Below are 27,811 nucleotides of genomic sequence, written 5' to 3'. Positions count from 1 at the left end.
GTTGGAATGATAATCAGGGAATACGACCCCAAACCCTTCCCTCCACAATGAATGTTCCACCCATTCATTTTTACACCCCATGTAGCTAACTTGCCAAAGAAACTCAGGGCAGCCGCTCACCTGAGCCTGCTCACTCTCCCCTTGAGAGCATACTATGCGTTCTTTAATAAATCCTCACTTTACTTTTTTAACCACTACGTCTTGTCTCTGAATTCTTTCTGGGACGGGGCAAGAACCTGGAACACCGGTTGTGTCCACCGGCAACACCAGGACACCTGAGCGATCTGTACACACATGCACCTGAAACTGAGCGGAATCGCCCGCGGAGGCCGCAGCAGCATGAGGGCAGCGGCCACGCAGCCAGAGGTGGCAGAGGTGGCAACGGCCTGTCCAGCAGCAGGGCAGCACAACCTTTCTGGCAGAGGGGGTGGCGGGTGAAGGCAGCGCGTGGGGTTGTGCCTAGCCACACAGTCTGCAGCTGGGGGGCCTGCTGCTCTCTCTGAGAGGAGACGACAGTGACTGGAGGAAGGGAGAGGAACGGGAAGTGGGCTGACAGAGACAGAGAGGTCTGAAGGAGTGGATCTTCCGCTGTCTGACCCAGAATTCTGGCTCACAGACTTCTGGGAGCTTCCAAACTGAGGACGCCCTACCAGCCCATGGATACACCCAAAGCCCCAGGTGCTAAGTACACATCTCCCTTTAATTTTTTTTGCCAGCTTTTTTTTCTTTTTACACTTGCTCCTTCCTGTTCCCTACCTAAGCCATAGCGAAGTGACCTCCGCTATGAGAAACCAAAAACTTATGCTCTAGTGCCACCTTCTGGAAAACCAAAAAGCTCTTTTCATTACTTGTTTTTATTAACCTGTTTGTTATTTTTAATGTATCTTTTAACCTATCTTATTTACTATTAACCTGTTTCACTGCTAGAACCGAAGTAAACAAAGTTTTGCCTAAACGAGAAAGGTGCTCACTAATTCCACTGTGATGGCACAGGCACTTCTCTTCAGACGCCATGAAAACTCACAGTAATATGGTATCACAAAAGAAGATGAGAATATTCTAGCAACCAAATCCAAAGACATCAAATACTGCAATCTGACTGATAAAGAATTTTAAACAGCTGTTATGAAGAAATTCATTGAGCTACAAGAAAACTCAGAACAGCAATAGAATAACCTCAAGAATAAAATTAATGAACAGAAGGAGTCCTTTACCAGAGAGACTAAAATTCTCCTGTAACCAAACAGTATGGTGCTGGTGAAAAAACAGACACTTTGATGAGTGGAACATAATATGAAGCCCAAGATTAAATCCCAGCATATCCAGTTAACTAATATTTGACAAGGGGGCCAAGAATACCCAATGGGGAAAGGACAGTCTCTTTCAACAAACAGTGCTGCAAAAACTGAAGAAACACACACAGAACAGTGAAACTGGACCCCTATCTCATGTCCCTCACAAAAATTAACTCAAAATGGATCAAAGATTTAAACATAAGACCTGATACCATAAACCTCTTAGAATGAAATGTAGGAAAGAAGCAATGTCTTGGCAATGATTTTTTGAAAACGAAACCAAAGGACAAATAACAAAAGCAAAAACCAACAAATGTAACGACATCAAACTCAAAAACTTCTGCACAGCAAAACAATTAACAAGATGAACAGACAACTTACAGAATGGGAGAAAGCATCCAAATATATAAAGAATATATAAAGAAGTCATTTAACTTAATTGCAAGAAACCAATCTGATTTAAAAAATAGGCAGAAGACATTTTTCCAAGGAGTGCATCAAAATGGCCAGCAGATATCTGAAAAGAGGCCCAACATCCTTAATCATCAGAGAAATTCAAATGAAAACCACAATGAAATATCACCTCACACCCGTCAGAACAGCGATCATCAAGAGACAAGAAATGACAAGTGTTGGCGAGGGTGTGGAGAAAAGGGAGCCCTCGTGCACTGCTGGTGGGAGTGTAAACTGGTGCAGCCACTATGGAAACAGTATAAAGACTCCTCAAACAGTTAAAAGTAGACCTATTATATGATCCATCAATTCCACTTCTGGCTATATTCCCAAAGGAAATGAAAGCAGGATTTTGACGAGATATCTGCCCTCCCATGATATACACAGCATTATTCCTCACAGCTGATAATACGAAAACCACCCAAGTGCCCAGCAACGAATAAACAGATAAAAAAGATAGAATATATACATCACGGAACATTTTTCAGCCATGAGAAAGGAGGATATCTTTCCATTTGTGACAATATGGGTGGACCTTAAACGCATTATGCTAAGTGAGATGTCAGACAGAGAAAGACAAGTACTGAATCTAAAGTTACGTGTGTGAAAACAGAGTAAAATGATGGTCACCGTGGGAAGGGAACGATGGAGATAAGAGTGAGTGTGTTTAGGGGTAAAAGCTCACAACAAGCAGTAAATAACCATAGAAATCTAATGCACAGTACAGTGACTGTAACACTACTACTGTACTATAATTATGTAATATGTTAGGTACCACTACATCAGCAAAAGGAAAAAAAGCCAATCCTAACTGCTGAGCCACAGCCCCCATACATACGTATCACTAACACTGAAGCAAACGCCACTTGTCGTCACTCCCTAGTAGGAATGCACTCAATTCGTTTTCAGCCTTCATATTCATACAAAATTGGCCATTCAGCTGTGGCATTGGCCTCTGCCTTTAAAATGCCAAATCATCAAATACCTGCCTCAGCGTCAGTTTCCACATCCTTGAACTTGTATGTGACCAATAATGTTTTCAGACCTATTCCGCATCATTCAGACTCTATAGTATCTGAATATTCGCTTTCAGAGAAGGGCAAGCATTCTAAGCGTGGCTCCAAATGTGACTTGGAGTGAAAAATCTCTAAGTATGCTTAAAACAGAAATTATTATCACCTTCACTACATATAAATGTTTATAATTATAAAAAAAAGTTTTAGTATTCGATACACTCTGAAAGCCAGTTAAGGATAAGTGATGTTTCAGAACTTTTAGTTAAGTAAATTTAATAGTAAAATAGATGCACAGAATATAAATATTAAGAGAGTATGTGTCACCAGAAAACTTTAAGGATGAACACTGTATCCTCTTTCCATTCAATAAATATTTATAAAAATTAATACTAAGGAAAGACAAAACAGCAGAGGTTAGATCATAATAAAAATAACTTTGGGAGAATTATTTGTTATTACTAATCAGACAGAGTAAGAAGTAAGCACCAAGCCTGCGTTGTCTCAGGACTACGTGGAACTAGAGTTAAGGTAAGTGTACAATGTTGTCTGACTAGTTTGTTATGAAACCCCTGATCCCTGGGATTCCACTCAGACTGGGGCACTTCATGCTGGCATCGCATACAAGGCCTGGACTACATGCCTAAAGTGTAGCAGAAGATTGCGGGGAAACTAAGGCTCTGACTTCTCAATTCAAAGACAGTCCTCACACTCTGGGCTCTTGTCAGTGGCAGATATACATGGTCCAGAAGCAAAAGAAACTACATCTCTGGGTGGTTGCTGGGTCTCTCTGTAAGATGAAGATGCTCAGTGTTCTGTATTTCTTGTCTTGCATCCTTCCCTGAAGTCTCTATTCTAGGTTACTCTTTTCCCTTCATTAGACATTTGGTCCACGCTGTGCTAATGAGATTCTCTCAGAAGTTGAATGATACTGAGATTAGAAGTTGTGAAAACCATGTTATGTTAATCACAGGTCTTTCAAGACAGACTCTTGAATTTCTATTGATAAAGTTCCCAAAGTATATACTCTCTCTGATTCTATAAAATAACCTTTAATTCTTTTAATAACCTTTTAATTCTTTTAACCATTTTTGCTTAAGCATTGTCATAAAATTATACACTCACACCACACACTTGTACAACAAATGTACACAAACAATTTTTATAAGTTATTGGTGAGGTTACTGAAAAATAATTATTTCAGGTCAACAAAAAGCATGAAGAGAAATGACTAGAGTATAATCATAGATGCTTTGAAGCTAAGGGACATGCAGGAGTTCACATTCTTAATTTTTTGGGGGAAGGCAATTAGGTTTACTTTTATTTATTTTTTAATGGAAGTACTGGGGGTCGAACCCGAGACCTCATGCATGCTAAGCACACACTCTACCACTGAGTTATATCCCTCCCCACCACAGTTTACATTCTTTCAAGGACTATGACTTAACACTTAGTATGACAAAGGGAAGAGGGACTAGAGTGTCTTCAGCTACCATAGATGAAAAGGAGTTAAGATCTTATTTGTTCCAGAGAACATTTATACTTATTTATACATTATGCAAATGAGTATATATCTAATACTCAACATTTTTTTTTAGAAACATGTGAGAATGAACAGTAAAACTGTGTAACAAACCATATAGTGAATAATAAGAGAAATCACTGTCAGTTTTATGTTGGCTAACATAGTCAAAAACACAAAACTCCACAGTTAAATAAGATACTGCAGTCTATCTAGAATGCCTATAAATTACCAAATGTAAATTGCTAAGAGCTACAAGAATTTTCCACATACTGACTACACAATGAACCTTATGTAACAGTTCATAATTTCGTGCGCATAGCTTAGCAGTACATTTATGTTTGAGGGGCAGCTGTAGCACGTGGTACAGAAGCCATGTCATTATTCAGGCAGCCTGAATTTATATACCAGTTCTGCCTCTTACTGGCTGGCAAGTAACCTAACTCTCTCCATTTCAGTTTCCTCATGTACTGAGAGGGAAAAAAAATAGATCTTATCTCATAGAGCTTATGAAGACTAAATTTGCTGAATATTAAGCACTTAAAATACTCCTAAACATACAGTAAAAAGTCAATAAATGTTAGCTTGTCTTAATTATTTGGTCTCAACAGAAGCTAGAATATACAGTGCTCATGGCTAATGTTGTCTCAATAAAATTTAAAAATCCATATTCCCCCCAATATTTTACAATATTCAATCATGAGTAAAGTCATAAGAAACATTAAATATTTATCTCTTATAAAATAATACACAGATATAAATTATGTATCTATACCTGTATTTGTTATAAAACACATTAAATTCAGTGACGTATTCAATTGTCTACATTAAAGTCATCTGAATAAATCACAGGAGTAAAACAAATATATTTTGGGTAAAACTGATAATACTCCATGTTATTTTATTAACTTTAACAAATGTATTAAGATAGCACTATTTGGCTCATTTAAAATTTATTTCAGGTAGCACTGGAATCTATTGTATTAAATAAGATAAAATTTAAAAACAAAAGCGTAGTATTTACACAAAATGTAATGTTTCAGGCTCAGCAGCAGTATTTTCTCTAAAAGGCAGATCTTTCTATCGGTTACCTGAGAACTGACCATGCGCTGAGATGAGCGAGCCATATTGGCAGGCAGACCAAAGAAACTAGGTTTGTCATCCTCTGGAAGTTTCTCAACGACAGCACGATAGTCCTAAATATAAAGAAATTAAAAAAAAAAGTTTTTCAATAAAGACTGAACTTACAGCCACTGAAATCAGAAAGAATCAGAGCACCATCAAGTATTAAACTATTTATGTCACATAAGCCTCACTTTCAGTCTGCACAGCACTTACCTCAGTTATCTAATGGAAATATTCTTTGTCATTAGTAGTTCTTCATACTTAAATTACCTGAAAGAATGCTTTCTTATCCTAGCTTCCTACATTCAAAGGGGTCCTGAATTGATTAAAACATATTTGAGTGGCTATGCCTACTCTGTGTAAGATATTATTTTAGATGGTTTCAGGGAAGCCCTGTAACTTATTTTTCCTGCAGGGTACAGTTCGGCTTATAACAAATACTTATTTCATCATTTTAAACTAACACAGAACCTCCAGAAACCTATACAGACACAGTCTGATATGCTGGGACTGCTCTGTAAATTGCTTTATCATAAAGCAGTTCCACAGCTGGCCGTCCGTCTGCCGTGAGGTGTGATGAAATGCATCAATAACCTTATCGTTTCATCCCAAGAATTACCGTAAGCACTGCAAAGGCTCGATCTGTCAAGCGCTCATCTGAACAATTTTCACTTCACACTCCAGACGGGAAACTAAGCACAGACCAAGAGGCCCAGAGATGGAAATTACTTTGTCTGTCTTCATGAAGAGATGAGTTATTTTAAGGGAGGTACCGTATATGCATCTAAACCGCTCTTGCTGAAGTAGGAGAAAGTGTTCCTGATGGAGACTTATCCTCTGCCCACCCCCTCCATCCTTTCTCATCCTTGGCGGCTGCCTCTGAAGTAGTTCCAAGAGAACAGTTGGACTCCAGGAAGCCCAGGACCTATAAATATGTCAGATTTTGGAAAGACATGCTGTTCTTTGAAATTTTCCCTCTCCTATAAGCTCAACATTTGTAAACTTCCTTAGTGTATTCAATCACAATGTAGACATGTATAAATACATATGCACGTGAATGTGAGTGCATGCTTGTACATGTGCATGCATTTGTGTGTGTGTGTGTGTGTGTTCTCATTTCCTGGGAGACTTTTGGCTTCCTCCTTCTAACTCAATTAGATAGAAAGCTAAACACTGATTCTTGTAAATCATCCTAGAAATTAAAAAGTATTAGTCTCTTGGTATTTACACAGTTTGTTCATTTCAAAATGGCTGTGAAATTTTCTCTTCTAGACTGGCTGGAGTCTTCTCTCTACCCAGGATTATACACTGACATGTGTCCTAAATAAGAGACACATTAAGACTGATTAATTCTCATAAAAGAATATAAGCCAAATCATACCATTTACATGAAGCGCAAACACAGGCCGAGCTAATACAAGCTTAGACGTCGGGATGATGTGTCCCTTGGAGGGAAGGTAGTCACCAGAAGAGAACTTGGGGAAAACTTCTGGGGAGCTGGTTATGTTCTGTTTCTTGATCTCAGTGCTGGTTACACTCACATGTTCAATGTATAAAAATGCACTGCATTTGATTTACATGTATAATGTGCACTTTTCTGCATAAATTTTATTTTTCAATTTAAACTTCAAACAAAAGAGATGAAAGACTTGTCAGGGTACACTATCTGAACTAAATATACAATAAATAACTATGTGATATTTCTGTTTGCTCATTCACTCTCAGTTTCTCCCACTAGAAAGTAAAGTCCACAGACGCAGCAGGAGATCCATGATGCCTTAACAGGACTGTCACTGAGCAGATGTTCAATGTCTATTACTGAAGGAATAAGTAAATGAATGAAAGGTACTAGAAAACAAAGCAGATGGAATACTTAATGAAAGATAAGACAGCCAATAAGAGTAATGTATTTAATACTAGTTTTTAAGCTTTGTTGTTAGCCTTGTGTTATTGAAACAAAGGAATTTCTTTAAAAATTTTTAAATGAGAAAAAGGTACAATACAGAGAGAACTATATAACTGAATGTTTGTATATTTTGTAATTCATGAAGAAATGTATAATTTTAATAATCTATGTAATAAAAATATTATTGGGACATTTACACAAATATAAGTTTGTGGCAAAATAAACTAGAATTGGAATCTCTGGGCTACATTCAGTGCTATCTTCTGGAAAAGACTGCATTCTAGGAGGCTTTTATATGATGACTCGAAGAGCTACAGCTGGATAAAATAAATAAGCAGAAACAAAAATGTTGCTGTGCAAACCAGATAAAATGAATCCCTCTTATATATTTAGAACTACTTTAAATTTATAAGCCAGAGAATGAAGACAGATATTTGTTATATAATACTGGCTTTTTGTCTAGTCAGACGCCTGACTAGAGTTGAGAGGACCAGGCGGCATGCTGGCATGACAAATGATAATCCGTATTTGTGAATGATAATTACTTGTACATTTGAAAAGAAACAACATATAGTCAACAATATAAGAAATGATCCCAGTTTTTATCTGGTAATAAGTTGAAAATGATTAATTTTACCTACCAAAATGCTGCAGGATTTTGGTAGAGATAGGGAATATGGAAAAATGCTTTTCTTGTTCCTTTGGTTTAATACGTCAATTATTGAAGAATTAAAAACCTGCTTCAGGTATGACTGAAGAACTCTCAGGTCAAAATAGTTATCTATACGTCCTCCGTAAATAGCATTTTCAAGTAAACCATGTACAAATTCCCACTGTACATCTTTGGTACCTATAATTTAAAAAACACTTTATTAGTTTCATTTTTAAGATATAAGACATTTCCTAAAAGATCTTCTAAAATATTAACTAAATTCCTTACTCGTTATATTTATAGGATATAGCAATATATATTTAATTCAGTTAACTCATTCCTTTAAATTCTCATTAATATTAATATAATGCTTATTAATACATGCTCACAAATATTAATAATATTAATATAATCACAGAAGACCTGTTCCAGGAAGGAAGCTATCCCCACAGATGACTATGAACTAGGTGTGGTGGACAGCGAGGAACCTGGCTAAGTCTGTTAAACTTCCTCCTGGTGTCCCATTGTCTCAGCAATTTGTTTACCAAACACCTGCTTTTCCCCCCATCTCCACGTAAACTGCCTTCCTCCCCTTTGAAGCCCCAAACCACCACCCCAACACCCTCTTCTGTCCTTTAAGGTGAGGGTTTCAAACACTCAGGCAAGTTACTTAGTCTTCCTGGGTCCTTCCCACGTATACATGTGACTAACTTTTGTTTGATTTTCTCTGTTAATCTGTCCCATGTCAATTTAATTCTTAGACCAGCCAGAAGAATGTAGAAGGGTTCAGGAAAACTTCCTCCTCCTCAACAGCAGTAAACGCAGGAAATACAGATTTAATCTAGATGGTTAACATCACTGCCAGCGCTGCTAGTCACACATGCAGTATTTCATTGCTATTAGATTCAGCGGTGAGCACCATGGCAGTGGAACGCCATGCTGGCGACACAGGCGATTTAGGTTGCCTCGTGCAGAACAAGGACACCTTTGGGTAGGCTGGAGGACCAGAGTCTAAAGTTGTTTCCTGCTTACATCTTACTATTAACAGTGGCTAAGTAGATGTAACAAGGGACTTCACCAGTATTCATCAATTTTCTAATTCTGCCTCAATGTTCACTAAATAAGACATTAGTAATGGATATGCCATTCATTTTTAAGCAGGTCACCAGGACATACAGAAACATTACTGTACTTTTTATAATGTAATTATAAAACTTTATAAGGTAATTATAAAATACAAGCCATTATGTGAAACATTTTATAGAACTTTTATAAGAAAATCCTATTTATAAATCTTCTTATACTTATTGTGTTAGAGCAGGCAGGTAACTAGATATGAGCAGAGAAAGGGGGACATGGGCAAATGGCAGAAAACCATGCACAGTATGAACAACGGGGGTCCTTGGACAGACCAAGAAAAAGCGGGATCCTCCATACTGATAAGAAACCATTACATTCTGGGTTCACAAGTGTCCTGGGACAGGAATCTCCACCATCTGAATGTAACCTTTCACTCTTTATACCCCCAGCCGCATGTAACCTTTTGTTCATTATATCCTCATCCAACTTCTCCAGCAAGACTAAATAAGGACAAAAAAATCCCCCCTCCCCACCTGTGAAGGTGGAGGTGGGGTGAAGATCAGGAAACACGACCCCCAAACCCCTTCCTGCCAGTGAATGTTCTGCCCACTCGTTTTCACACCCATACAACCAGCTTGCCAAGGACACTCGGGGCAGCCACCCACCTGGGTCTACCCACTCTTTCCTTGAGAGCGTACTACCAATCCCTCAATAAATCCTTGCTTTGGTTTCTTGACATCCACATCTCATTTCTGTATTCTTTCTGGGGCAAGGCAAGAACCTTCTAGCTAACAACTGTTTTCAAGACAAGTTTTATTTTGTTTGGGATAAAATAAACTGAACAGACTTAACTATAACATTGTAATACTAATAACAGTCGACAAGTATTGCTAGCTTACTCAATATATTAATTGTACTAAAGGTTAAATGCTTCATGTGGGTTTTATTTAAACTTCTCAAAAATTGAACCAATTTAGGTAGGTACTATTACTAGGTACTTTTATTCCTAGTTTACAGATCAGGCTTAAAGGTTAAAAACTTTGCTCCTGGTCTCACAGTTAGCTAATCTCTATATTAACTGTCTCTTATATTAGAACTTCTCCTCTTTTTTACATTTAATTCTCCACATGTGGCGGCGGCCCCTTGGTATCAGAAAATTTTATAATCGTAAGATTACACAGTTAGATTTCCCCATGAGATTCAGTATCATTTTAAAACATCTCCCTCTTACTCACAATGAGTTAATAGTGTGATATATGTAAAAATCATGTACTGCTATTAATTAATTCCATCACAAGCTTGAAACACAATAAATTAGTCAAACTGCTTTGGTTTCCTCATCTTAAAAGGGCACTGACAATATTTGCCTCATAGCGATATTATAAAATCAAATAAATGTTCAAAAGCATTTTGAAAAACTGTCAAGCTTGCATGCAAGCTAAAGTTCTAATATATATCCTCCAAGAATCATGTTTCAAAATAAACATTAAACATAGTAACTCATGGAAATCAGAAAACTGACTGCTCTCAGCACTGAACGGGGAAATGTTGGGCCGTATGTAGAAAGGATTAGGGGAGGTGCTTCCCAAGTGTTGGTAATGCTGTTTATTGATTTGGGGCCAGTTATATAGGTTCAGTTTATGAAAATGTACTGAGCTGTACACTGTTCTGATATGTAATTCAAAACTTTTAAAATAAACTCACTTGTTATTTTTTGGCATTAACATTTGGCATGAGAAACAAATAAATTAATATCCTACTTACTCCTGAAAATAGACCCAACAGAAGTATATCCAAATATTCAGCCAAAGATATAACAGCTTTATGCACAATCATCCCAAACTACCCACATGCCCATCAAGAGAAAACCTGGAAACTACCCACCAAGAGAAGCAACGCAATCACAGAGTGGCATGCTATGTAGCACTGAGAATAAATGACTGTATCTTCATGTAACCATATGGATGAACTTCTCAAATATAATGCTAACTGAAAGCCGCTGAAGACTAAAGAGTACCTGATGTGTGATTCCAGTTCTACCCCAGGTGTTTACCCGAGGAGTTGGGGTTGGGGAAGCCAGAGGATGCTAGTAATTGGAAGGCAGCATTAGGGTAAAATCTGAGGTACAGGTAATGTTCTGTTCCTTGATTAAGGTGCTAGCTACATGAGTGTGTTCAGTTTATGGAAATTACACTGGGCTGTAACCTTATAAGTTCTTTTTGTACATATATTAATCTTCATTTAAAAGTTTTATAAATCTCATAAACATGTAAATTAAAATGGGATTTGGCCACAGCCTAGATATCTATCTCTATTCTTTTGCAGGAAAAAAGTTACAGGACAATGTCTGATGTTATTAACTCAACAGACAATAGCTGAGTGCCCACAACCAAGGGCTAGGCTCTGTGACGGGCACTGGGGACATACAGAGTAAACAAAACAGTCAAACGCCCTGCTTTAATGTAGATTCCACTCTAGTGGGAAGAGTGAACAAAAATTTTCTAAAAAGGATAAATAAACAAGGAAATATCAAGTAATACTCATGTATTAAAACAATAAAGCAGAACAACGGGATAGAGAACAATCAGATTACTTTAGATTTGGTGGTAATAAAAATGTTTCTGAAGAGGACACCTCAATGCTGAGATGTAAATGGAAAAAAAAAAAAAAAGAAATCATAAAGGTTTGGGAGAAAAGCATTTCAGATAGAAGTCAGGGCACCTACCGAAACCTTTAGGTAGGAGCAAGCCTGGTGTGTTCAAGGAACAGAAAGAAGACAAATGTGGCGCAGGTTCTAAATGGCAATTACATGGTTTACCTCACTTTTCTAAAAACAAACCTGTTTACTGTGTGGAGAATTTTTGAAAGACGCTATTGATGAACCTGAAGTAGGAGACAAGAATCTAGAGTTCTGTCTGGGACATTTTCAGTTTGAGATTCCTATCGACATCCCCTCTTCTCTAACCCTACACCAGTGCTCTGACCCGAGTGTCCCCCTACCCCGGCCTGCAGTCACCTGCAGGGATTGGACCACGCCTGTCTTCAGGATGCAGAGAGCCAGATGGCCTCAAGGGATCAGAGTACATGGGCTTGCTTGCTGCCCTATTCCACTCTATCATTTGTACCTTGATTCTTGATTTCTACTTACTCATACAATTGTGATTCTATAGAAACTTAATCTGCCATACTCCTGAATGTTAAGTTCCCTTCAAAGAGATCTGAATAATTCAGTTGAAGCCTGAAACTTCTGAAGGGCACAAAGTAACGATAAGGTCTTTCTAGCTTTCTGCTTCCTGAGAGCTACCGATCAACCAGAAATCTAATGGGTTATATCAAAACCAATGACCACAATAGATAATATAAGAACTTTCAGGCAGCACAAGCATGGCAGTCAGAGCATAAAATACAAAATAAAAAGCAAGACACAAATTTTATTTTGGGGGGCAGCAATTAGGTTTGTTTATTTAACTGATTTTTTTTTTTTATGGAGGGACCAGGGATTGTACCCAGGACCCCATGCACGCTAGGCATGCACTCCACCACTGAGTTATACCCTACCCCTATAAAACATAAATTTTATAATAGGAAGTTAAGTCACTCTTGAAAAAAACATGTTTTAAATAAGACCTTAAAATTTTTCATTAACACCAGAGATAAAAGTTATTATCATTAGAACTTACCATCAAAAAGCCTGTCAATAATGTTGTACCCAGCCCGCAGATCTGATAAAGAAAACTCATAAAACTTGGTCCAACCCTATCAAAACAAATTTTAGACATATTAAAGAACTATAAGCAGTGTTCAAAGATACACATGCATGCATCAGTTGCCCCTACAACCTTAAAAAGAATGCTCAATATATGCTAAAAGAAAAAAACCATTCCTAGCCATGTTTACTAAATTATAAAATCATAATAATGTACTATAAAAATATGTAAATCTTAGAATGTATCCAATACATGTTCTTCCTTACCTGTGGAATGTAATTTCTCCTCTCTTGACATGCTGCATGAAACCATGCCAAACTGAAGAGAGCATGAGCTCGGTGTATGTTATCTTTTTTGCTAATTTGCTCAGGAGTCCAGGATTCATAAGTACGCATTAAATTCTTCTTCAAACCTGGAGGTGACTAAATAAAAAAATAACAAATACCATATTGTTTAAAATCTTACCAATAAAATAAATCAGTATTTAACATTTGAGAACATATTTTAATGAAAAAACTTTTCACCATTACCAACTTTGACTTATTTTATTATTATGTTACTTCAAAATGTACAAATATAAAACCAGTTTTAAACTTCTTATACCTAATAGTTCATCAGCTATAAATCCAAAATAATTTTTTAAATTAAGAAAACATATACAACCAAAAATATTCAAAATAACCAAATTAGTTTTATATGATGATTAATGTATTTTACTGAAACTAAACCATCATTTACAATACAAATGTGATGCTGATTATTATGGGGCAGGTATTTTTGACTTCAATATGACAATTCTTCATCTCTAGGTACTATCTGAACTCCCACAAGGACTTCAAATTACTATATACATGTGATGTCAACTAATCTTCCTTATCTACTTCAGTTAATGTGGGTATCACTCAACATTGGCTCAAAACACAGATTCGAAGGGGAGGGTATAGCTCAAGTGGTAGAGCACATGCTTAGCATGCAGGAGGTCCTGAGTTCAATCCCCAGTACCTCCTCTAAAAAGAAAGAAAGAAACTTAAGTACCTCCCAACCCTAAAAAAAAAAAGAGAGAGAGTTCAAAACACAGATTCGAACCTGGAAACTGAAATCGTATATTGGACTAGTACAAGTCAAAAAACACTTATCCACATATCCACAATTGGTTTACATTATATTCTTAAATCATCAAAATAAAGGAAGAAAAATTCTGAATTCTTGGGAAATGAGTAAAATAAACCCATTTTAAAAATTAGCTTGTTTTAAAAATAAATTTTTTCTTCCAAAATGGTTTCTAACATAAAAAAATTTCAAATCAGTACATTAAGAATGCCTGCTAAAAAAACAGTAATTTCCTTTGCAAACCTTTTCATTCTATTTTCTCTTAAGTAAAAACTTTTGTTTAATATTAAAAAAAACCCTAAGTATTTTTATTTATGTATAAGTACTAAATACATATCCAAATGTACACTTTTAAAATGAAAATGTTTTATGTTTATGAAACATATGCCAAAAATTCTATTAGAATAAGCCAAATTTTCTAAGCACTATTCAATAAAGCATGACATTTAATTGGTAACTGAACAACCACTTAGATTTCTTAAAGCCCCTATACTAAAGATTATGCAAAATAAATAAATTATATACAACTACAGAGAAAATTATTACACAGACAATTGGAAAAATGACAAAGTGGAAACTCCAATATGTCAAATTACAAGATAAGGTAAAAGATATACTCAACGGCAAATTCACAGACTTAAAATATTTTCAACATAATTTCAAGTAAATATATATCAATTAAGCATTCAACATAAGAAATCAGGCAGAATGAAAGCAAATACAAATCTAGGGCAAACACACGAAAGAAAAAATAAAAAAAGCAGGAAATTCAGTGAATAGAAAAGAGTAAGAAAAAGTAAATCATTAACTATATTAGTTATTTGCAATATATTTTTAAAAACAGCTCTGGCAACTAATCAAAAAAGAAGAAATAAACCATAAAGTGAAGATTTAGCAATTTTTAAATATAATAATATATATGCGTGTACATATATACACATATAGAGTAATAATTTTATATGATAAATTTCCTAGGATTGCTAAAATTATTTGCATTGATTTAAGAAATAGAAAACAAATTTACCAATAACTTAAATGGAACCGAAAATTTCCATAAACATGTAATCAAATTACCTCCTAAAAATGAATCCTGGAAAAGGCTGCACATTAAGTTAAATATTCAAGGAACAGTTCTCCTGATATATTTAACTCTTCGTTTATTGAACTATTTACTGTCTTCTTCCTATATGCCAGGTATTATATAATAAGTAAAAAAAAAAAAAAAAAAAAAAAGGCAAGAGAAAACAGAGCCCCTGCCTTCACGGCTTATACAACCGACTCTAGAATATAGTTTAATAGAGGACTACACTGGGAGAGGGGCTGCAGAAGATTTTGAATAGATTTTTTTTCTTATTAGACATTGTAACTGACACTAATCCAGTTCACATATTTCCAAACATTGAATCATCTCTGCATTCTCTGGAGTAACCCTTAGCCTTTTTCTTCCTTAAATGAAACTCAACACCTTCAGACGAAAAACAGAAATGCTGATCTAAAATAATAGGTAGTTGTAAACAATTAGACGTTTATCATCAGAAGAGAGATTACATAAAACAGAGAAGTTTCTACAAACAGAAAAATTGCAAGGACCTTTTTTAACTGGTTTTTAAAAAGTTTTAATTCATTTGTAAAAATATTTATGACTTTGACCAGTTACATAAAATTATTACAAATACATTTTGTTTTGGGTACATCGGGGGGTTTGGTGACATCAGCCAAGCATCACATGTTAGAAGGATGGATGGATGGATGGGTGAAAGGAAGGAAGGAAATAAAAACTGAAAATCGAATTTAGCTATGTCAAAAAACAAATGATGTAAAAACTGGATAACCATGTGCAAAAGAATGAAGCTGAACCCTTATCTTATACCAAATACAAAAATCAACTCAAAATGGATTAAAAAACCTAAACCTAAGACCTAAAACTATAAAATTCCTAGAAGAAAACACAGGAGAAAAGCTTCATGACACTGGATATGGTAATGGTTTTTTGGATGTGACATTAAAAGCACAGGTAACAAAAGCAAAAACAGACAAATGGGACTATATCAAACTTAATTAACATCTATGCAGCAAAGGAAACAATCAACAGAGTTTAAAGGCAACCCTATGGAATGAAAGAAAATATTTGTAAACTACATATCTGATAAGGAGTTAATACGCCGAATACATAAGCACTCCTATATCTCAACAAAAAATCCAGTTTAAAACTGGGCAAAAGACTTGAATAAATATTTCTCCAAAGAAAATATACAAATAGCCATCAAGCATATAAAAAGATGTTCAGCATCATTAAATATAAAGGAAATACAAATTAAAACCACAGTGAGATATCACTTCACACTGTTAGGATGGTCACTATAAAAAAAAAAAAAGAAAGCAGAAAAGAACAAGTGTTGATAAAGATACAGAGAAACTGCGGGCTATTGGAGGAAACGTTAAGTGGTACACCACAAAGGAACAATATGGAGGTTCCTCAAAAAATTAAACAGAATTACTACATGATCCAACAATCCCACTTCTGGGTATATATCAAAAAAAATTGAAAATGTGATCTCAGATTTATTTGCCCACCCGTGTTCATGGAAACATTATTCATAATACCCAAGAGGTAGAAAATCTAAATGCCCATGGACTCATGAATGAGCAAAAAAAATGCAGTACATACATACAGGGGGATATCATTCAGCCTTGAAAAAGAAGGAAATCCTGTCGTATGTACAACATGGGTGAGCCTTGATGACATAATGGCAAATAAAATAAGCCAGTCACCAAAAGACAAATATTGCATGATTCCACTTAGATGAGGTATCTAAAGTAGTCAAACTTAGAGAAGCAAGAAAGTGGAGTGGTGGTTGCTGAGGGTAGAGAGAGGGAAATGGGGAGTTGCTATTCAGCGGACACAGAGGCTCAGTTTTGTGAGATGAAAAAATTCTGGAGATCTGTTGCACAACGAAGTACATATAGTTAACACTACCATATTGTACCCGTAACTTATAAATGGCTAAGATGATACATTTTACATCATGTGTCTTTTACTACATGATATTTTAAATATTGCCAAAAGTAAAAAAGCAACAATAAAATAAAAATAGCAAAAATAAATAATAATAAAATATAATATATTTTATAAATAGAAAAGCAAAAAATGACATTAAATAAAATTTGAAAGTAAAATTAAATGTATTTTTATAAATACCATTCTATTATTTATGTATATACTACATTTAAATATAAAAATTTTTTTGAGTATTTTGTATAACAGACAGTTGTTTAGAGCTTTAGAAGGCATGTAGAGGTTACTAAACTCAAGTTTAGTAACAATTCAAGTTTTAAATCTTCTTACCTCATATGTTATTTTCAAACTTGACTGTAATAAAATCGGAGTAAAGTTGGGATGAACTTCTGCAGTGAGCCAAAGACGAAAGGTATCTTTAGGCTGAAGAGTATTCAATTCCTTGTTTATAAAAACAACAACAATAAAAATCTACTTAAATATACACACAAATTGTCATTTTATAAATACATTATTAAGTACTTTTCTTACTAAAATCTTTCCATGACATTCTGATATATTAATGTTCTGAAATTTCTTATATTTCCTTAAATTTTCTTCTTCTTTATTACTCGCTCAGTGTAATACATATGAACTTGGATCTGGAACTGGGTCATTTGGGTTGGAATTCAAATTCTGCAACTTATTTGCTGTGAGACCTTTGGGTTGACTTACAATATCTCTTGCTAATAAACAAGGATAGTAACAGTACCAACCTCACTGGATTGTGTGAAACACTTAAAACAGTCCCTGATACACAGTAAGTACAAAGTAAGTGTTAGCTGTCACAGCTATGGCTCAACCACCAGCCATCCTCAGGCCTGCGGGTTCTCACTGCTTCAATTCATACTTCCACAGATACATAGTAAGATAAACTCCTCTACTGGCAATTTCTAGGGTATTCTATTGCCTAGGATATTCAAACCTTCACTATTCAAATTCCTCTACCCATGTTTTAGTACTTATTCAAACTTCTATGTCTCTGCGTCTTTACTCATATTCTTTCTGCCAGTTATTCTCTTGTAACCTGACAAATTCTTACTCAACTGTCAAAATATAATTTAAGTAATCATGTCCTAGGGGAATACCTTCTTGAACTGTTCACTACCACAATCTGAAACAGAATTAATCACTGATGGTGTTTTGTAAATTCCCTTCTACGGTATTCATCATACTACAATATAGTTATTAATGTGGTCTGTCTCTTCTAAACTAAGCTCTTAGAGAGCAGGTAGAAATTTTGTATGTAACCAGCACCTAGGACAATTTCGGCTTACTTCTGTACTACACAAGTATTTGCAGAATAAATCAGTAAGTGAATGAATAAATCAGTGACAAAAGAAATGCTGAGAGTTCTAAAATAAAGTCTAAAAATTATTTTAATAAATATAATCTAATACTAGCATTCATTACTAATATCATGTGAAATATAGAATAAAGATGATCAAAAAATGGCAAAAGAATTGCCATGAGAACACTGTGCTTGTTCAAAATTATAAATTATAATATGTATCTATACCTAGTAATAATTTTAAAATGAAAAATGTGAGTAAGATTTTACCTTGGGATAGCACATTTTAAAAGAAAAAAGAATCCGTTTGTGATACAGCTGGATTTAAAATCAACTTATAAATTTATAGCCAAATGATTCATCCAAACTTCCCAAACAAAAGCAAAACATTTTTAAAAAATTATTAACTTTTATCATATAATCTACCCTATATATGCTTTCAGAAGTCCTAATTAAGATTTGCTTCAAAAATAATAACTGCAATTATATTTTACATAGATTAATAGCCATTGTTTGCAACAGAAAGCAGGATTCAAGCGCTCACAAGTCTTCCTCGTATGTTTCATAACATGATTCATCAGACATGAATTTTATACTTTTATACATTAGTGATTTTTATAGAAAACTGTAGTAATAATAAAATTACTTGAATATTCATATATACACCTCACTTCTAAAATCTACATCTTCTTTGGACAATAAGTAATGAATCATCATGGTCCATCACTTCAGTCACTCAGTCATCGACTCACTGATCAAAGATTTACTGACAACCTATTTTATGGAAGGTGCTACAGTTGCCAATTAATCAGGATTGCACAAATTTTCAACATATGACAACTAGGCTATGGCCTCCCACTCTGTTCTGTTCGGTTCTATCTTGAATAACTTCTGCCAGATTAAGTCAATTAATTAATTAATTAACTCCTCTGCTAAGGCCCCCCCTTGACTCTGTGTCCTAGAACAAAAATCCCAAACACTTGCACATGGTTCTGGGAGTACCCCACAACCTAGCCCCTCCCTGGCCATCCGTCTCTACTGCCCTCCATTGCGCTGCCTGGCCCCTTCACTGCATCAAAGGGCCTCTTCATCCCTCGCACTAGGCATGCGCATTTCCATCCCTGTGTCTCTACTTGTGCTGCTAGAATTAACCAAGATATCTTTCCCCCTACACTTAGCCCAATCACGTAAAGCCTTCAAGCGACATCTTGTCTTCGGAGTCGTCTTTAACTACCCAAGACCATGTTCATCTTTCTTAAATAAGCACCAGACTTAAATCCAGGTCTGCATTTAAAACCTGCCCACCCATTTGTTCTGTCTTAAAGTTACTTTCGTCCTGAGGCCACTGGATTTAAATAAAACGATTGCTTCAGTTTTACATCTCAGCTTCCTTAGCACCTAGGAAATTCTATGGTTCCATCTGACACCTCTGCATCTCTTCTCCACATGCAGATACAACAGAATAAGAGCATGAAGAGAAATTAATGGTATACATAGGTCTTCAACAATTCTTTAAAGCACTTCCCCATTTTTCTTCTGAAAAAAATTCTCTAAGCCTCCTGCTTCAGTCCTGATTAATCTCTTGGCTTCCCTTAAATTCCTTTAAAAAAGAGATTTTTTACAGACTTCCTGTTAAAATATCCATTTTGGTTTGTGCAAATGTACATATTTAAGAAGAAAATATTTGACAGATTTTAAATAATTTCTCATCAAATACTAAATATTTTGAAAAAACTCATAACCAGGGCATGACATTTTAATACTGATGTTCCTTGGAGATGACTGAAGTGAGTATCTCAGACGTTATTTGCACCACATTGGTCTGAATCTACCTTTTCCAGAATCGGCAGCCAAGATACCACAAGATGTAAGTTCTTCAAACAGAGCCAATCTCCGTTTCGGGCACATTCTTTTAGCATCTGAACTGCTAAATCAGCTTGACCTTGACCCATAGCAACCTGCAGAAACAAAAATAAAAAATAAAACTAGAAACCAAACATCTAATAACATGCTGTAACATGAGAGTTTCAAATTACCCTTCCACACATACTGAACTAATTCAATTACAGCAATCAGTGTTCTGAATTTTTAATAAGAAATATCAGGCTCTGTTGCCATTTCCAACAATTGTCTTCTTTTTGTCTTTACATCAATGACAGATTTCTAATATTCTTCTACTTAATGAAGGCATATTGTCATTACAGTTTTGCCAGTGATAGAACAGTATGAAGAATTACTGAATAGCCTTTAGTTCCTTATCCCACTATTTTCTGTATTTCTTACCCTCTCAAACATGGACCTTTAAAAAATAACTTTTCATAATTATTGTTTTATTGAATTATTTGAGGAATAATTAACACCACCACTCCCTCGACATTTGTTTCTCTTTTAAAAAATGTCTCCAACATTGCCCACATTTGGCTCTCGAGCTCCTGGTCTGTTTAACTGTGTCACCCCCCAGCCCTTCATCATGGAGCAAGGCCTCACATGCTGGTGGGCCCCAAGACTCCGCACTCGGCCCCCTGCTCCTGCATTCCTTCTCAGAAGAGGAGGCAGGGAGGAGAGAGAGGAAGAGAAATAGAGACAGAGGGATGGGAGGAACAGAAGAGAGGGAAGAGGAGGAGGGAGAGAGACTCCTGATCTCACTGGAATGCCACTCCAGTTTCTCCAGTCCCGACAGTCCATCCGCACTTAGGTCACTCATGTAGTGGAACAGGCCAATTTATAAAATAGAAAGCTTCCGAGCAGAAGCTAAAAGACCCTACAGAGCAGATTCAGTATATAAGATTTCTATATTTGAATGAAGAGGTGACTACTTAAGTCTAAGATTATAAAAAAGCTTCAGTCAAAAATCCCAAATGGTTACATGCTACTTACTATATCAAGTCTCAACTCTTCCACATGTTTTTAAAGGATAATTTAAATAATACTTATGTATCAGTATGGCTACACCCGTCTTTGTGTATATATATAATTTATAAATGCACATACAGTGCGAGTCCTGGCTCAAACATTTTACTGAGTACATGGTTCAAACACCTTGAAGAGTGCTGTTATAGATTACTTCAAACCACAGAGATTTCTTTTTTCATAATGAATACAAGACAGCATTTCATTGTTTTTTTAGTTGACTTTTACAAGTATTGATTTTGTTTTTCAAGTAAGACTATAAAGTCTTTGAGACTGGGAACCGTGTGTCTAATTAAACGTGTACTACAGCACGTAACACAACAGCTAATGAATACTCATATATTGATGTGCTGTTAATCTTCAGGAACTAACCCAGACCTAAGCAAATAGGAGGGATGAAACAAATACTGGTTGAATTGTGTAGACGCACGTACCTACCATTATTAAAATGTAAGAAAAAAAACCCTCAACTCATGTACGACAGGATCAGAGGAAAAGAAAAAAAAAGAGTATTTTGCTGAAATGAAATGCTGGATAAAACTGGAAATTCAAATTTTCTATAAGGCATAAATTGTATGAAAACAGCTTAAAGGTTCATAAAACCTTAGAAGAAAACATTTACTATGAGAAAAAAGTGTATTTTCAAACAGTGTAACAGGAAAATGTCAAGCAGATGGTTAGCCCCCACCTCAAAAAGAACACATATTTTCTTGAAATAAAAATTAAGTTTTGCATGAAGAATCTATCATTATCCTTAGCAGATATATTCTGCATAGCAACAAAATTTTAACATAGTAAACTTATGAATAAATGTCTATATTTAAAGGTTTTACCATATTAAAAAATTTTGCAAGTTCAGTACACGAAACTCTAGAAATTTAAATAGTCAAACTTACTGTGGATGTAAATAGCTTTATCTTTCTGCCAGCATCCCTGCTGACAAACACGTCCTGTAGAAAAACGGTCCCCTTCCTCAAGACACTTCACTGACAACTAAAGATGATCCTAATACGTTAATGTACTGTAACTAAGATTAAATGAAACTCCCTAGAGTCAGACAGTGCAAAGCCTGCACAACTAAGCCAAGCTCTGCTATTTTGCTCCCTTCTGTTCATGCTCCTCATAACATTCTCACTTTTCAATTCTTGGTTGCTGTGAAGTATTTGCTTTTTTAATCATTATGAATTATTTTCCCAATGAGAAAGATTTACTGCCAGGTCAAAAGTTGAGGATAAATTAATACATTTTTAAACTTACATGCCAACTGAAGTGAACAAACTAAAGCTCCTAAATTCAGCTCAGGACCAAATGGTATTATATTGGACAAACTTATTATCCTACGAGACTTCTGATGGATTTAAAATCAAGGTGTCTGGGTTTTAAAATAAAGGTGGTACAAATGGCTGTCTTTCTGGAGGCTCTAGGAGAGAATTCTTCCCTTGCCTTCTCCAGCTTCTAGAATCCACCTACATTTCTTTGCTTGGGGCCCCTTCCACCATCTTCAAAGCGAGCAGCATAGCATCTTGTCAGCTCTTTGACCTCTGCTTCATCACATCTCCTTCCTTCAGGCCTCTGTGTCCCTCTTACAAGGACCTTTATGATTATTTATACTGTGCCCAGCTGAATAATCCAGGATACCCTCTCCACCTCAAAATGCTTAGATTACGTTTACAAAGTTCCTTTTGCTGTGTAAAGTAACAAACTCCCAGGTTCTGGGGATCGGGACGTGGACACTCTGGGGAGACCTTAGCTGGCCAACCACAGCCTGTCTCACTGACAGAACCAAATGTGGCAGGAAGAGCCACAGCTGGAGCAGGAACACAGGGTAACAGGTACTGACCTGGTGGTAACACTCCGCGCTCCTCTCGGCACTGGCAAGTTCTTGGAGCTCCTGGGAAGGGTCTGCGCCCGGGGAAATAATAATCAAGATGGGTTCAATTTCTAGCGTCTCTTTGTACAAACGTTTGAGATTCAGAGGGGGTGGGGACAACTCCTTTAGTCCTAAAAGATATATTAAAGAAATTGAAAACAGAAAGCAACATTAATCGGGGAAAAAAGTCTGTTAAAACTAACTGGATGATACATAATAGAGAGTAACTAGGTGAACTATAATCCTATACATATTAAAGTTTTCTCACTCTAAAATCATTCACTTACTAGTAATAACTAACGTTTATTGAATGCTTCAGGTGCCAGGCATCTTCCCAAATGCTTTACATCCCTGCCATCGTCTAATCACAACAACGCTAAGAGGGAGGTGCCCTGAATACCACACTCAACACACAATCAGCACTGTGGTCTTCATACACAATTCTCTCCGTACTAGATGGAACCCAACCATCTAGCTGTACAGCTTCTCATTCATTTATACAGTAACTGAGTGCCTCCTCTGTGCCATGCGTGTGGAGAATCAGAGCTCCACATGACCTGGTAAATAACATCACTGTCAGGATATAGGATCAACAGCTATTTCTTATGCCCATTCATCTAGAGAAAAATAAGTGGAATAGAACGAAAAACCTCTCCATTTGGAGCAGAAATATACAGCTCTCTATATAGTTTATGTTTGTTAGCCAAGCGGCCCGATGCAAATCACCAAATTACACTGTGCCTCAAATTCTTCAATTATAAAACATGGATGAAAACAATCCATAGGTTACTTAGGGGCAAAATAGGATACATAATAAAAACAGACTCCATTTATTTATCACCTACTCTACACTAAGCATTATGTGAGGCAGTTTATTTTATGTATAAGGAAACTAATGCACAAAGAAATGAATGCCTTGCCAAATGCTACCCAAACTGCTAACTGCGTTCAACGCAATTCAGTTGTACATTTTTCTATTCTGAAGCTCTTCACAAACTATGAAGTTTGTGACAAGAAATTATAACTTTGCTATTATATTTAAATCTCTTCTGTTAAAACTTCTAATGTTTCCATGATTAATGTATTTAGTAAAAGCCAAGCTAAGGAAGACCTACTTCAATTAAAAATCAAAAATGCACTTGTTTGAACCGAGCTGAAAGAGAAGAGTATGACACAAGAGTTTCAAAATAGAGGATCTGAATGTAACAGAAGGAACAGAGGCAAGAAGGGCTTCTTTATACCCTCAACTGCAGAACAGACAATATTGCAACTCAGGAATTCCAAAAGAGCAGGAAAAGACATTCTTAAGGACTCCCACAACAAACTTTAACATACGAATTCAGTGTCATCAAGATGGGCTAAAATAGGCATTTCCAGATGACCATCCTGAAAAGACAAATTTCACACCTGAACCGCTCCCCTCTCTTCTTTCTAACAGCAATCCATAATGCTGAGCAAGAATTCTCAAAGACAGAAGTGTTCCTAATACTAGGTGAAATGTACCTCAACAGCCACTTAAAACTGATGAATTAAACCTAGAGGCATGTTTTGTGAATTTTGTTTTTATTTAAATTTAAATTGGTAATCATACTGTCTAATAATAAAGAATTCTTATGTACTTGTGGCAATGTAATAAATATTTTCACCCCTTCAAACATTCATTTATTCCTAAACTCAATAAACATTTGAGGCCAAATAATGTACTGTGATATGATAAAATGCACTGTAAGTCTTAACAATGCACATGGCCTTTGACTCAGTAATTCAAATTATAATTAATTGAAGAAATAATTCAGAATTTGAATGCAGAAGCATGTACAAGAATTTTTATTAACTTAATATTAGTTAAACTGGGCAAGACAGTAAGGTTTTAAAAACAACTGAGTAATTTCTGATAGCGATACAACAAAAATGAAGTTACAAAAATGACGAGGTAAAAGGTAATTTACATAAGATAATAGACGGATGTGGTTCTAAGCTGCTGAAGTGTAGCACTTAAGCCGAATACACGTTTCCTTAGGTCTTTCCTTTACCTTTGAACACAGATTTCACAGGACAGACTGAGCTACGGAACCAAAGACCACGCAGAAGGACGTCAGTATGCTAAGAGAACTAGAGGGCAGTAAGACTAGGAAAGCTGCAAGGCCCACAAAGACTTTTTGATGAAGAACCTTTGAGAAGTTACTGCTCCCTGTAGCCACTGCAGCACCTTATGGGGACATACCTCTTACCACCTCAACGCACATCATATCTTGTTCAGGACAGTTATTAAATCAGAATTACAGGAAGTCAGAATATTTGCATCTGGTAACTGCTATTTTCAAAAAGTAATGTAGGAGGTTTTGCTAGTACATCAGGTTTGGTTTGCAGGATTATACTAAAGTGATACGCCTAAAAGTTTTGAGGACTGCTTTGCCAACTTAAGTCTTCAAATGGAAAGTACTTTCATAAACACGTCTTTGTAAGTTACTATTTTAAAGTTTATAGGTTATAAAAAGGATTGCTAAACCTTAATAGAAAATTTTTCCATAAGAATGATACTTGAGAAATCACATTTGAAATCGAATCTCTAAACTCTGATTAAAAAGACCAGTGCTTGTCATTCTCCAGTAAAATACGAATTTTTAGAACTTATTCACACAATAGAACCTCCAATTTTATATAAAAACTGTATTCATAAAACCACTTGACCAAATACAAAGTTATCCAGCCATGTATCAGTATATGTAGCTTTTGCTTAGAAATAGGTAGAGTACGATTTTAGAAGCATATTAAACTTTCAAAGCATTTGAATATGTGAGTATCATGAAGTTTTCACTTTATGCCATTAAACTTTAAACATCATTTAACCTAGAGATGAAATAGTACCATACAGAAGTACTCCAAGGGTTGGCAGAGGATCAAACTATAAATCCAACAAGAAAGGTCATGTGCAATGTGGCACAAAGAGCCTATTTTTAAAGATTTAAATGAGTGAGAGGAGAACAGCCTCCTAAGAACCTCTCTGAAAACTGCCTCATTTTACTTAAACTTGCATTTGAGTGATAGGAACATAAAACAAATATGCAGATGAGCTGGAAATATATCAGTTAGTGTTAGGAAAAGGGTAAAGAATTAAAACAGGTAGATGTGCTGCTACTGATTACAGATGGCCCAGAAAGACCTCTCTGAAAATGCAACATTTTAGGTTGATGTCTGAATGATACAGAGAAGCCAACCACAAAAAAGAGAAGAGAAAAGAAAAAAAAGAAATAAATAAAAAACAACGCAAACAAACAAAGAGATAGCAAACACACCGCAAAGGTCCTAAGGCGGGTCTGCCCACGAAGGCACAGTCGTAAGCGAGAGGGGTACCAGATGAGGTCAGAGAAGCAGTCAGGGGCCAGGCCGTGTGGGGCTTCGTAAGCTTACACAGTTGATCCTTGGACAGTGCAGGTGTTAGGGGCACCGACCTTCCACACAGTCAAAAATCCACACATAACTTAGAGCTGACCCTCTGTATCCACAGTTCCTCCATATCCACAGTTCCCCATCCTCAGAGTCATGAAGGACTGTAGAATTTACTATTAAAAAATGTTCATAAAAGTGGACCTGTGCAGTTCAAACCCATGTTGTTCAAGGCTCAACTGTGTATAAATCTGGATTTTATTCTAAGTGTTTTGAGAAGAATTTGGAGATTTTATACAAAAAAAGCGAGATGATTAATTTTTCAAAGACCACACAGCCTTCTAGAGAGCAAGGACTGAAGAGGAGGTAGTAAGTGAAGCAGGGAGCCCGATTAGGAAAGCAGACACTGATTTCACAAACACGCGTGATGCGATGCATTCTGGAGCTGTTCAAGGTATTTGAGCACAACCATGAACTAAACGAAGTTTGTGCCCTCATGTGGCTAGCAACTGCCAACAATATCCTTCTAAACTGAGAATGCATTTGATTCTTTCAGTATTTAATAAGAACACAGACTCTGGAGGAGGTTTGAATCCCATCATTTCATTGCTGTGTGATCTGGCTTCCTCATTTTTAAAAGGATGTAAAAATAGCCTCTCCTAAAGTTGCTGCAAGGATTAAACTATATAGCACTTAGAACAGTACCTGGAATACAGTGGGAGCTAGGTAGGTGTTAGCTATGATTATTCTTACGAACATTCACGTTTAACATGTAAGAGTGAGTTCACTAGGACAAAACTGGTCATCTGAAGCTAAGAGATAATATCTCAAAATAGTACTCTGACATCCCCAAATGTAACAGTTTTACACACTAAAAAAGAACGATTATTCAGTACTATTAAGTTTCAGTGATAAGCATGGAAGGGCCAGTATAATTTTTCAATTCCATAAAACTCTGTGCTAGCTTGTTTATATGAGCAATTTTAACTTAGAGAAAATATACATATGTTAGGCTTATTTGATTGCAATTTACAATTTACAATTAATAAAAAAGTTTCTATATAAAATTTTATATAAATTATATGAAAAAATTAAATAGAAATGGAGGATTTCTAGAAAAAATTGTCAGTATACTATTTTAGTTTTGCCAGACTTTTCATTTCCAACATAATTCTAAAACCTCCTGTGGTTTAGAATAGTAAAAATCCACTATTCTTGGATGATTCTGTGCTTCAAGTAAAATCTTTTTCAAACTCTTTCTTTGACATAGTTTTTCTAAACTTTTCTTGTACAAATACTAATATGGTGTATTTTTTCAAATGAGTGATAATTTTTAATTCTTCCTTTAAGACTATCTGAAAGACTTAAAAACTTATTACACAGCTTGTTTGCAATTTAAAACAAGTTCTCCTTTTTTGTTTTAAGGCAAAAAATA

At 35.8% G+C, this 27,811-nt stretch overlaps 1 protein-coding gene across 5 annotated transcripts in view; it reads right to left on the bottom strand.

Annotated features, from left to right (window-relative positions):
• DYNC2H1 (dynein cytoplasmic 2 heavy chain 1) overlaps positions 1-27,811 on the bottom strand; it is a 264,211-nt gene that overhangs the window by 91,259 nt on the left and 145,141 nt on the right. For 4 of the 5 annotated variants that reach the window (XM_031460657.2, XM_031460654.2, XM_031460655.2 and 1 more), the window contains 7 exons: positions 22,960-23,120; positions 20,042-20,167; positions 17,210-17,320; positions 13,020-13,175; positions 12,727-12,802; positions 7,956-8,164; positions 5,375-5,479 (listed from right to left, as the gene is read on the bottom strand). In XM_031460657.2, coding sequence (XP_031316517.2) covers positions 5,375-5,479; positions 7,956-8,164; positions 12,727-12,802; positions 13,020-13,175; positions 17,210-17,320; positions 20,042-20,167; positions 22,960-23,120 — 944 coding nt within the window. The remainder of the gene's footprint in view (positions 1-5,374; positions 5,480-7,955; positions 8,165-12,726; positions 12,803-13,019; positions 13,176-17,209; positions 17,321-20,041; positions 20,168-22,959; positions 23,121-27,811) is intronic. The other variant, XM_064492852.1, reaches the window with a different exon arrangement.

Source organism: Camelus dromedarius, chromosome 12 (assembly GCF_036321535.1).
Source record: "Camelus dromedarius isolate mCamDro1 chromosome 12, mCamDro1.pat, whole genome shotgun sequence".
NCBI lineage: Eukaryota > Metazoa > Chordata > Mammalia > Artiodactyla > Camelidae > Camelus > Camelus dromedarius.
Note: the sequence above shows the minus strand (reverse complement) of the source record. Positions and strands in the feature narration are given on the sequence as shown.